Raw genomic sequence first — 12,039 nt, 5'->3', positions numbered from 1 at the left:
TGAAATCAGCATTTGGGGCAGTTTATTTAATTCTTATTTAAATATAACTGTGGGTTTGATTAACAGTATTAAATGGAAATACGTATATAGATATTTAAAAGGGAATCTTTCTTAAGATAAAATATTTGTTTTGATAGAGATACAGAGTTGGGTGGGGGTTTTTGTCATGCTGAAGTGTAGACCTCCTTAACTATTTTAAGTCTGCAGTCCAATAATTTTGTGTCTCAGTGTCTTTTTTATATAGAGTATAACAAGGTGACAAATTTATGTTATTGGCAACTTCATTTCTGGCGATTTATTTACTATAAAATGTACCACTTTTCTTAAAATTTAAATTGCTTATTTTGTTTGTATGTCATTGCTTTTGATTTTCTTTGTGAAAGGAGATAAGTGTCGTAGTAGCTGTCAGAGTATTTTGTTGAAGACCATCATGCTGTGTTACTTCAATACCTGAGTAAGTAGTGGTTGATTGGTGATGTAGTGTACACAGCAGACATTTAGAATAGTATCATGCTTTCAACTTAAGTGGAAATGAGATTATTCTTTTAAGGACTTTTATTTAAATGTGCATTTTTCTGTAAGGAATAATAAAATATTAGTAATTAAGGACTATTCAGTACTATATTAAATACATGTTCTTCCTGTTAATTATGCAGTAATTCACTTCACCCTTGATTATTTCAGAAGTTCGGAGATAAGTGAATTCTCTCCACAACCCTGAGCCTTTGCCTAGTTTTCAGGAAGAATCCCTGACCTTTAGATAACACCCTACTAAGCTGAACAAATCACTTTCTATATCTGGTACCGTCTCCTTTCCAGATGGGCATGCAAAGGATGCGTGCGTTTCACTCCTTTACCAACGTGGAGCAGTATGTTGTACTAGAAAAACAGGGCTTTAGAACTGAAGGAGATCTGAATTGTGGTTTTGCCACCTGATCCCATTATCTCTTCAGGCAAGTTCCTCAGTCTTTCTGAGCGCAGGTTCCCCATTTATAAAAGGGATAATCATACCCTTGATAAGATTCTGTAACTCGTTAAATAATATTGCATACATAAAACACCTTCGTCATCGTAGGCAATTAATGAACGTAGCTTCTTTGTAGACTGCTCAGTGGTTTTCATAGTGTGGCCTTCAAACCGTCAGCCTCGGCCTCACTTGAGAACTTGTTAGAAATGGACACTCAGGCCCCACCCCCGACCCACTGAATCAGAAACTGCTGGGGATAGCACCCAGGAATCTGTGTTTGAACAAGCCCTTCGGGTGATTCTGATCCACGCGAAAGACTGAGAACCACTGCTCAGGAGAGAATCCTTTGAGAATGATTGCCTACTCTAAATTTTCTAAGGATTTAAGACTATTTTTGACCCATAGACAAAAGAATTCTGCACAATATTTATTTATTGTTCATTTGATAGACACAAACGTGACAATGTGTTTTGAAATCAGATATACCTGAGTAACATCTATTTACATAAATCCCAAATTTACCTCTGTAGATACATAGAATTGAACTAACTTTATATTGTTTATGCATTTTTATCTGACTTTCTGGCCTAGTAGTTTTAATTCATAAAGAATATGCTTACTTCGGAAAGAGAATTAATATAACTACTGTTTGCTCTCTTTATAATGTTACCTACCTCTTATTTATTTTTTTAAAAGCCAAACTTTTTTTTTTAATCATCATATTCGTTTCTCAAGACTATCTTTGCTACCTCTAATCATACAGAATAGGTACAATACTAAAAATGGTACATGAGTTATGTCCATGGCAACAGTTTGATGAAGTCTAGATGTGTTTTTAATTTCTAGGTATCTAATTTCTCTTAGGAAAATTACCTATAACCTCAGTCTAATCTTGAGAAAAATCATCAGACAAATTCCAGTAGGGGCGCGTCCTACAAAATACTTGAGCAGTACTCCGAACTGTCAAGGTCATCAAAAACAAGGAAAGTCAGAGACACTGTCACACCCCGGGGAGCCTAAGGGAACACGACAAGTCAATGTAATGTGCGAACCAGGAACAGAAAAAGGACATTAGGTAAAAACTAAGGAAATCTGAATAAACCATGGACTTTAGTTAATAATGTATCAATATGTTTATTAATTATAGCAGATGAACCATAATAATGTAAGATGTTAATAACAGGAGAAACTGGGAGAGGGGATATATAGGAACTCTGTACTATTGTCTCAATTCTTCTGTAAATCTAAACCATTCTAAAAAAATAAAGTCTATTTAAGAAACTATGTTGAGCTAGGAGAAATTTAAAAATAAAGCCTTTCTTGAAGCCAGCAGACCATTAGTATGATACATACCTATAGCCTAACTATTCAGTGATAGCTAAATATAGACAGGGATGGGACATAAAACATTCTTGTATTTTAACACACAAAAACCTGCATTTGTTCCTGGCTGAAGAGATTGTCCACTGTCTTGATTCTGTTTATTGCAAAAATCCATTTGTTCACACTGGTGTAGCTTTTTATACTCACATTGAAAATTAATCAGTGATTTATTATCCATGTTATTATTTCAGTGATTTAAACATTGCAAGGGATTTGCAATGTTAGATATGTGAAACAATAAAAATCTCATAAATAATAAGTTTACATTATTAAAAACCAGAAAAAGAGAATTTGGCTTTTAACTGCTTTTGGCTCATCAGTTAAGATTATTTGAATATATTTTCAACTTGGATTACAAACTATTATAATTTAAGAATGGTACAAAATATAATTTAAGGCTTTTTAAAATCATTAACAAAAACAGACACATGTATGACAGTGTTGCTCACATCTCTTTTTTTTTACTGTATGTTTACATTTTTAACCAAACGATTTTTTTTTTTTTTAATACTTTTTTGGTCACACCACACGCCATGTGGGATCTTAGTTCCCCGACCAGGGATGGAACCCATGCCCCTTGCATTGGAAGCGAGGAGTCTTAACCACTGGACTGCCAGGGAAGTCCCTGTACGTTTACTTCTTAATGTAAGTCTAGATATGGACCAGCAAAAGCATAGCTGGAAATGGAAGTGAAATCTTAGACTAATCTTGATAAATTACATTAAATCAATAATTTCTTTTACATAATGTAAAAACACTAGATATTGTGAGTGGAAAATTTATAATCAAAACTGTGGAGTTTCCCTGTACATAGTATTCATAAATGGAATATAATCAACTACCACTTACATTAATTTGCATTATTTATGCAACCTGGCAGGGAAATACTTTGGGGAGCTAACTGGACTGCACGTGAATGAGTGGAAACAATAGAATCAATTAAACTCGTGCAATAGGATATGAGACTCCCTTTCAACTTGCTCTTTTAAAAAAAGAGACCAAATTATTGAAATAATGAGTATAAACACAACGTTAGATATAATTAGCAATATAAATGAATCACACACCACCCAAGACTTCTATAGAAATTTAAAGGAAAAATTGTCCCAGTATTGGCTGAAATGTGTAATCTGTAGTTCCGTAGGAATCATTACAATGTAGTCATTCAAAACTTGAATCATTTATGTGCTGTGTTTCATAAATACTTAAACACAATAGTCCCTGGCCTCAAGGAACTCTGTTAATAGTAATTCATTCATAAGTATGGCTCTGTAATACCCAAGATATATTGATAAATGAAAAAAAAGTTGTGAAACATTTGTACGTATAATCTGATTCATGGTCCAGTGGGTAGGACCCAGTGCTTTCACTGCCGGGGCTGGGGTTCAATCCCTGGTCCCGCAAGCATGGCACAACCAAAAAAAACCAAAAAACAAAAAACTAGAGCCTTATGTATAAGAAAAATATGATGTAATATACACATCAAAAATACCATATCTTGAGAATAAGATTACAGGGATCTAGCTCTTTCATTGCAAATTTATCTGATAATTTTTTTACAATAAACATACTATTTTGGGGAAAAAATTTTTAAACGAGGAAAGAACGTGACTCCGGAGGAAGCCCTGTACACTAGAGAATGGGGGAATTTTACCTTCACACTTAGAAATCTAAAAGGCTGCAGTAGAATCACAACACAATTAACTTAAGTACAGGATAAAAAGTGTTTCATGGCAATTCATCTTAAAGGATTCAGAAATTTTAGTCTATGCCATGCCTGGCACCACTACAAACTGGGTCCCCAGACCCAGGCAAGTAAGTGCTAGTGAAGCCACATGTGGAGTAGACCAGTTCCAGCAGACACTGCACTTGAAATCAAGGGCAGTGATAAACCAGCAAAGGCTACCAGGCTGCTGAGCAGCTGCTTAATTAATCCATGCATGAATGAATGAATGGTCCTTGACACTGGGAATGTTGGAAGAATGTATTCAATCCATTGGGCTATTGAAGCTGGTATGACTTGTGAAATGCTATTCATTTGAAGAAGTTGACTAGAAATAAAGCCAAAAAAAAAATAATCTGTAGATTCATGTGTGTGATTCTCACAAATGTATTTCAGGAAAGACAGTCATAGATGTGTTTCAGATATTTGATGGTTCATCACTTGAAAAAAAATGGGTAGATTTATTCTCTATTGCCCTGGAGGAAGAATTATTAGAAGGTACAGGGAAGCAGATTTTAATTTAAGATGGAAAAGAACTTTCCTACTTAGTTCACTACTGAAATTGCTGCCTTGCAAAGAAATGAACTTCTGGTCCCTGGAATTGTTTTAACAGTTGTTTTTAAAATGTAGGTTTTGTTCTTATTCAGGTATGGAGAGCAGGAAACTACTGCTGTTGAAAAAGATAGTGTTACAGTTCCCAAGAGGAGAGGGCACACCTTGCCACACAGGGACTCACAGGTAAGCATCAGGGTTGGTCAGGAGGCAGAAGGAGCAAGGGGAAGGCAAGGGTGTGAGCCCTTATTGTGATTTCCATGTGCAAGGCAGGGTAAGCATACTCAGGATTGGCTAGTTTGAATAGTTTCAGCAGGCTCTGGGGTACGGGGGCTGTCCCAAATTGTCCGGTACCTGGCCCTGGGGTGAGTAGGACAAGGAAATATTGATTGACATGGAATGTAAGAGCCAGGTAAGGAAGGTGGGGGGCTCTGGATTGGTTGGTTTACAAATGAAAGGCAGGCTCCTTGGGGCGAGTGGTTTGCCTTCTCTAGGAATTAGCTAACTGTGGGTAAAGCAGTCCCTCCTCTGACAGTAAGGCCCCAGTAAAGCATCAAGAATACAGAAAATAAGAAAATATAATCAATACACAGGCTAGATGACTATCCCAGAGATCTCATAAATATGGTTCCCGCTGGGTTAGAGACCAAACTAGATGTTTTCTTAAACTTTGTGATTCCGAATCATTCAGACTATTGCCGAGTCTCCAAATAAGTTAAATTGAAAACAAGGAAATAGGAGATGCAGGATCTCCAGGGATTTATACAAGGATTTGTCACATTAAAATTTGTGTTACAATGGAACAGGATAGAAAGCCCAGAGAGGGCTTCCCTGGTGGCGCAGTGGTTAAGAATCCGCCTGCCAATGCAGGAGACACGGGTTCGAGCCCTGGTCCAGGAAGATCCCACATGCCACGGAACAACTAAGCCTATGTGCCACAACTACTGAGCCTGTGCTCTAGGGCCTGAGAGCCACAGCTACTGAAACCTGTGCTCCTAGAGCCCGTGCTCCTCAACAAGAGAAGCCACCGCAATGAGAAGCCCACGCACCGCAATGAAGAGTAGCCCCTGCTCGCCGCAACTAGAGAAAGCCCACGCAGTAACGAAGACCCAACACAGCCAAAAATAAAATAAATAAATAAATTTTTTTTTAAAAAAAGAGAGCCCAGAGATAAACCCACACACATATGGTCACCTTATCTTTGATAAAGGAGGCAAGAGTATATGATGGAGAAAAGACAGCCTCTTCAATAAGTGGTGCTGGGAAAACTGGACAGCTACATGTAAAAGAATGAAATTAGAATGCTCCCTTACACCATACACATAAATAAACTCAAAATGGATTAAAGACCTAAATGGAAGGCCAGACACTATAAAACTCTTAGAGGAAAACATAGGAAGAACACTCTGACATAAAATCACAGCAAGATCCTTTTTGACTCACCTCCTAGAGAAACTGAAATAAAATCAAAAATAAACAAATGGGACCTAATGAAACTTAAAAGCTTTTGCACAGCAAAGGAAACCATAAACAAGATGAAAAGACAACCCTCAGAATGGGAGAAAATATTTGCAAACGAAGCAACTGACAAAGGATTAATCTCCAAAATGTACAAGCAGCTCATGCAGCTCAGTATCAAAAAAACAAACAGCCCAATCCAAAAATGGGCAGAAGACCTAAATAGACATTTCTCCAAAGAAGATATACAGACTGCCAACAAACACATGAAAGGATGCTCACCATCACTAATCATTAGAGAAAGGCAAATCAAAACCACAATGAGGTATCACCTCACACCGGTCAGAGTGGCCATCGTCAAAAAATCTACAAACAGTAAATGCTGGAGGGGTTGTGGAGAAAAGGGAACCCTCTTGCACTGTTGGTGGGAATGTAAATTGATACAGCCACTATGGAGAACAGTGTGGAGGTTCCTTAAAAAACTAAAAATAGAACTATCATATGACCCAGCAATCCCACTACTGGGCATGTACCCTGAGAAAACCATAATTCAAAAAGAGTCAAGTACCACAATGTTCATTGCAGCACTATTTACAATAGCCAGGACGTGGAAGCAACCTAAGTGTCCATCGGCAGATGAATGGATAAAGAAGATGTGGCACATATATACAATGGAATATCACCCAGCCATAAAAAGAAATTGAGTTATTTGTAGTGAGGTGGATGGACCTAGAGACTGTCATACAGAGTGAAGTAAGTCAGAGAAAAACAAATACCGTATGCTAACACATATATATGGAATCTAAGAAAAAAAAAATAAAGGTCATGAAGAATCTAAGGGCAAGTCGGGAATAAAGACACAGACCTACTAGAGAATGGACTTGAGGATATGGGGAGGGGGAAGGGTAAGCTGTGACAAAGTGAGAGAGTGACATGGACATATATATACTACCAAATGTAAAATAGATAGCTAGTGGGAAGCAGCTGCCTAGCACAGGGAGATCAGCTCGGTGCTTTGTGACCACCTAGAGGGGTGGGATAGGGAGAGTGGGAGGGAGACACAAGAGGGAGGGCATACTGTGTTATGTATACATATAGCTGATTCACTTTGTTATACAGCAGAAACTAACAATATTGTAAAGCAACTATACTCCAATAAAGATGTTAAAAAAACAAAAAAGTACAGCAAAGAACCAAGGAAAAATAAATAAATAAATAAATAAATAAATAAAATATAAAATGATATATTGCAAAAAAAAATTGTGTTAATTCTGAAAAGGGGAGATGATACTATAGTTTATTGAGGAATGTAGTGCTAGTTCAACACGGTAAATAAGAGGTTTCACACAGTTTTGTGAGTAGACGGAAGTGACTTACCAGTGATGAACAAGAAACTGTGAAATTGTATATTTGGGGATAAATTGTATGATGGTCTCCTAGGTCTTATTTAAGGTCACACAAAGATCTCTGAAGTACCAGCCCAGTGTGTGGTCACAATCAAAAGCATATGTAAAATGCTATTATCAGAAAGGGTTTTGAAAATTAAGCAGAGAATCTTATCAACCATGATAAGAAACAAGACACAAAACTTGTCCTTCCTGACCTATGTTTGGTTCACTTATTGCGTTTCTGGTGAAAAGGTGAGTTGAAGAAGCTCAAGGAAGAAGAGCACCAGTGACCCAGAGAAGGCACACGAGACACAACAGCCTTTCAGTCTGGAAGTCAAGGCTGAGGAGGAACATTATCCCAATCTATAGAATCATGGTGAGTGTGGATGGGTGCGGTGAACTTGGACTTGCTGTCGAATTCCAGAACACTAATAATTAAGGCAGCAACCCTTGAAACTTAAGGAAAAGAATATTTAGAGGCAAAAAGTTCCATATTATCTTCATGCTGTGTAAGAAACAGGATTGCGAGGTGGTATAGGGAGAGGTCGTTTTGAAACTGAATTGTTAAACCAGAAGGCATCTTGGAGACCATTTGTCCAAATCCTCACTCCCCCCATGGGTAAAGCGGCCCAAGAGAGATTAGGTGTCTTTGGCAAGGTGAAACAGTAAAATCCAGGTAATTCAGTATTCATTAAATAAATATAAGCACTTACTCCTTCAGGCACTGTATAAAGTTCATTCTACACTGCCATGTGATTAGATAAATCCGTTAACAATTTCTAAAGGAAAGGTTTCTAAAGGGTTTTTGATAGAAGCTAGGAATTTAGGAGTATATCCGTTTTAACGCTGAGAACATGAAAGATAGTTTAGCAGTCCTACAAAACACATCCTAATACAACTGTCCGAGACTGAACAAAGGCCAGGATAGACCATTAGATAGATTCACGTTTGATTACCCTTATTCAGTGGCTGGTTCTTGTAAAGGTGCCAAAAATGATGAAATAAATATCTGCCTTTCGGGATTATCTATGTGACAGCTTTCCATTAGCATAAATAAACAGCAGTTAATGATTCACTGACTGTCATTCCTGGGTAATGTGCAGACATGGAGGTGTGGCCTCAAAGACAGTTAATAAGAAAACGTGTTTTTTGGCCTTGTGTTATATTGTAATTAGATTGGACTATGTACACTGAGGCTTAGAAATTTACAATACTTTAAAGAAGGGGCTTCCCTGGCGGTCCAGTGGTTAGGACTCCATGCTTCCACTGTAGGGGGCGAGGGTTTGATCTCTGGTTGGGGAAACAGGACCCCACATGCTGTGTGCGGTTAATTTAAAAAAAAAAAAATACTAATGAATTTTACTACAACGTGTCTTCTGTTGGCATTCCTGAATTTTTTCCTGGACCTTGTTCCTCTCATTAAACTCATTTTTAGAAAAGGCTCAGTATTTGCTGGACTTTACAGATTCAGACTTTATGAAGATTCAAACAATGAAGCCCCTCTTTTTAAAACAATGTTTGGGGAATTCCTTGGCGGTCCAGTGGTTAGAATCCAGTGCTTTCACTGCCATGGCTCGGATTCAATCCCTGGTCGGGGAACGAAGATTCCGCAAGCAGCGTGGCGTGGCCAAAAAAAAAAATTTTTTTTTGAAGGATACTTTAAAGCAAATATAATAATAGAAGTTAAATTACAGGGAAAATGTTTAAACCCATCACAAGAACAAAGTTCCCACATTTTAGAAGCATACATATATCTTCTTGTAAGCAGTTGTCACACTAGTTATAAAACAGTTCCTGCCTATTTGTTAAGGATTTTGGAAAATAAGATTGGCATACTTACTGGCATAACTTATGTATTATCCATAACTCTTCTCAGAAATGGTGGTAGAAAATTTTCTTTTTGATTCTTTTGGGAAGACTGAACTTATTCATTCAACAAATATTTTTCAGCATCTACTATGTGCCAAGCACAAGGCTGGGCTAGATGGAAGGATGAGTAAGGCAGTCTTCACCTTGAAGGAAGCACATGACCATGCTTATGGCTCCATAACATTTACGCTCCACCAGCGGGAACAGAAGGAAACTGACATAGACTTGTTTTTTCTAGCATTACAGTGAAAATATGTCACGGTAACAAGCAGACTAGAATCATTCTGTATTTCCTTCAGTCAGATGCTCAGTTGGTGGGGTTTCTACTTGAATAACCCAAACCTTCATTCCCAAAAGAACCCAATAGTCAATTATCTTGTTTTCCTGTTTGTTTGTTTCTATGGTTTCCATTAACCCTTAACGTTGGTCATGGAAATACTAAAGACACCCCAGAAAATCGCCCATGTTCCAGACATAGTCCTCCTTGTCCCCATTGTGTAGCAGCAACTCACTTTCCCTTCGGTAATTAAGGTCAATCACTTTAGTCATTAGAGTAATGCTTTTTCTGCCTGTTGGTTCAATGGCATGAGGAGCCCAAAATGGCCAGGTGGAAGCCTCACCGTCCAATCTAATAGAACCACTGTTATTTCCGCTGGTGGAAAGATTTTCTCTTTGGGGACGAAGACCTCCCAGCCAGCAGAGCTCAGGGTTATCAGGATGAGAAGCGAAAATTACCTGTGAGTGAGTTATTGGGTATAACAGTAAGAAGAGCCACTCCTACTTTCACCCCTTGATTCTGGACCATGTGTTCCGGTTATGTTCTGGAGACAGCAGGGTTCTTCCCCAAGGGGCACCTGCTGCCTCCTCTTTAATCAAGGAGCTTTGGGTCTGTGAATTGACTTACATTTGGACACTGGATAAGATGCCATGACTGTCCACGGTGGTGACTCAAGTCAGGTGTTTGGCTACCAGACCTGAAGTTTTCCCCTCTCATATAGATCAAGCAGTACTCTAACAGACTGTCTACCTATTTTATTCCTAGGAATAGCATGATAAATTAACCACCATCAAAGATCTCGGCAGGCCAAGGCATTCTGATTACCCCTCACAGTAGATGCATCCAATTTGTCTTTGGTGATTAAGTGCTACCACTACCTCTGCCACTCTGAGATCCATTATCCCTATTAGAATTGGAAAGACCATATCAGTGGTAGTACCTTTTACCTGGCTTACCGAGGAAAGCAACCACAGAGCTCTCCTTTGAGAGAGCTTGCAGGGGCTCCACTCATGAATGCAATTCTCAATGCTTTAGTGAAGGAGATGTGCTCTGGGCCTTGTCATGGAGCATAGCTGGGGGTCAGGAATGAATAATGATGTGATGAGAACAGTAAAGAAATATTTTTTACCATCTTCTGGGCTCTGTTCACAATTGAATAATTTTTTCCTAATAACATGGGCTTTTTAGATTTTGTAGACATTTTAGAGCATGGCAGAAGATTACAGAAAGATATTAGGGTATTTCATGAATCAAAGCCTCAGGAGGGCCAGAAACCAGGAAAGTTTCTGGATTCCTCAGCTGCATTCATGTGTGTCTCTTCTTTTTAAAATTTTGCCATCATTATGACAAAATTCCCATCCTCAGTCTTGGATCTCTCCATTCACATTCTAGAAAAAGAAGCTGAGAGAATTCCCTGGCGGTCAGTGGTTGGGACTCTGTGCTTCCACTGCAGGGGGCACGGGTTCGCTCCCTGGTGGGGGAACTAGGATCCCACAAGCTGCATGGCGCGGCCAAAAAAAAAAGTTAAAAAAGAAGCTGATTTCTCTTTCTCTTATTTTATCAATTTTCCTGGAGGCATGCTTTTAACTGGCCAGTTAGCAAGTATTTTAAAGAGCAAATACCTTTCACATCAGTTTCCACAAATGCATCCAGCATCATGCTTTAAACTGGGAACAGTGCTTGGGGAATTACACAGTGGTATGTATAAACCTGAACAGGCTGTACTCACAAGGAAAAATATGTGATTTATCTAAGCATAGTAATACTTCAGAGTTTAGATTTCAGAGTAGGAATGTCTCATGTAAACAGTAGCAGTGACTTTCCCTATAGCAAAATTTCTAAGCATGAGAATACATCAAATTTTTGTAAAGAACATTTGCTCAGTAATATCTTTGCCCTTTTATTTAGAGGGTAGAAGAGGGAAGAAATTTGAAAAACATACTTATACTACCTTCTCTTTTCTCATATTCTTTTCCTTACCATAAATTAAATCACCATGCACTGAATTTCAAGACCAATGCCATATCACTAAAGCTGTCAAGTTTTGCAAATTTACACGGTGACAGTTCAGTGCTCCTTGACTGGCAAACTTCTCTCTGGGTGTGGGTGTCCTGAAGCCTCCCAGATCCCTGCGTCATACTGCTTCTCAACCACACAGTAGCCAGGCCTTTAAAGGAGAAACGTAAAACTCATACAGTCAGATGAAACAGATTTGTACTCTGTTAACTCTATCTTCACTTTTGCCTACAGAATGTAGGGTCCTTGAGGTGCCTGACATATTGTTTTTAAACTAGCTCCATCATTTCAAAAGCAAATGGTAGGAATATTTGCTGAGAAGAACGTACCTGAAACATTACATTCTGATCCATGGGCAGTGAAGATTCCATTTTCCTGTTCTTTTCCACCTGGGTTTTGGTTCTTA

At 38.4% G+C, this 12,039-nt stretch overlaps 1 protein-coding gene across 7 annotated transcripts in view; it reads left to right on the top strand.

Annotated features, from left to right (window-relative positions):
- The first annotated feature begins 34 nt into the window (after nucleotides 1-34).
- LOC309647297 (uncharacterized protein) overlaps nucleotides 35-12,039 on the top strand; it is a 70,273-nt gene continuing 58,268 nt past the window's right edge. For 4 of the 7 annotated variants that reach the window (XM_082434538.1, XM_082434539.1, XM_082434537.1 and 1 more), the window contains exons 1-3: nucleotides 35-2,042; nucleotides 4,721-4,811; nucleotides 7,724-7,847. Coding sequence is in view for 2 of the 7 variants with exons in the window: in XM_082434536.1 (XP_082290662.1) it covers nucleotides 4,723-4,811 (89 nt within the window). In the remaining 5 variants the exon portion in view is untranslated. The remainder of the gene's footprint in view (nucleotides 2,043-4,720; nucleotides 4,812-7,723; nucleotides 7,848-12,039) is intronic. The other 3 variants (XM_082434535.1, XM_082434540.1, XM_082434536.1) reach the window with 2 other exon arrangements.

This window comes from Balaenoptera physalus (genome assembly GCF_965194825.1).
Source record: "Balaenoptera physalus genome assembly, chromosome: 18".
Lineage (NCBI taxonomy): Eukaryota > Metazoa > Chordata > Mammalia > Artiodactyla > Balaenopteridae > Balaenoptera > Balaenoptera physalus.
The sequence above is the reverse complement of the archived record's forward strand: the minus strand, read 5'-3'. Positions and strand labels throughout refer to the sequence as shown.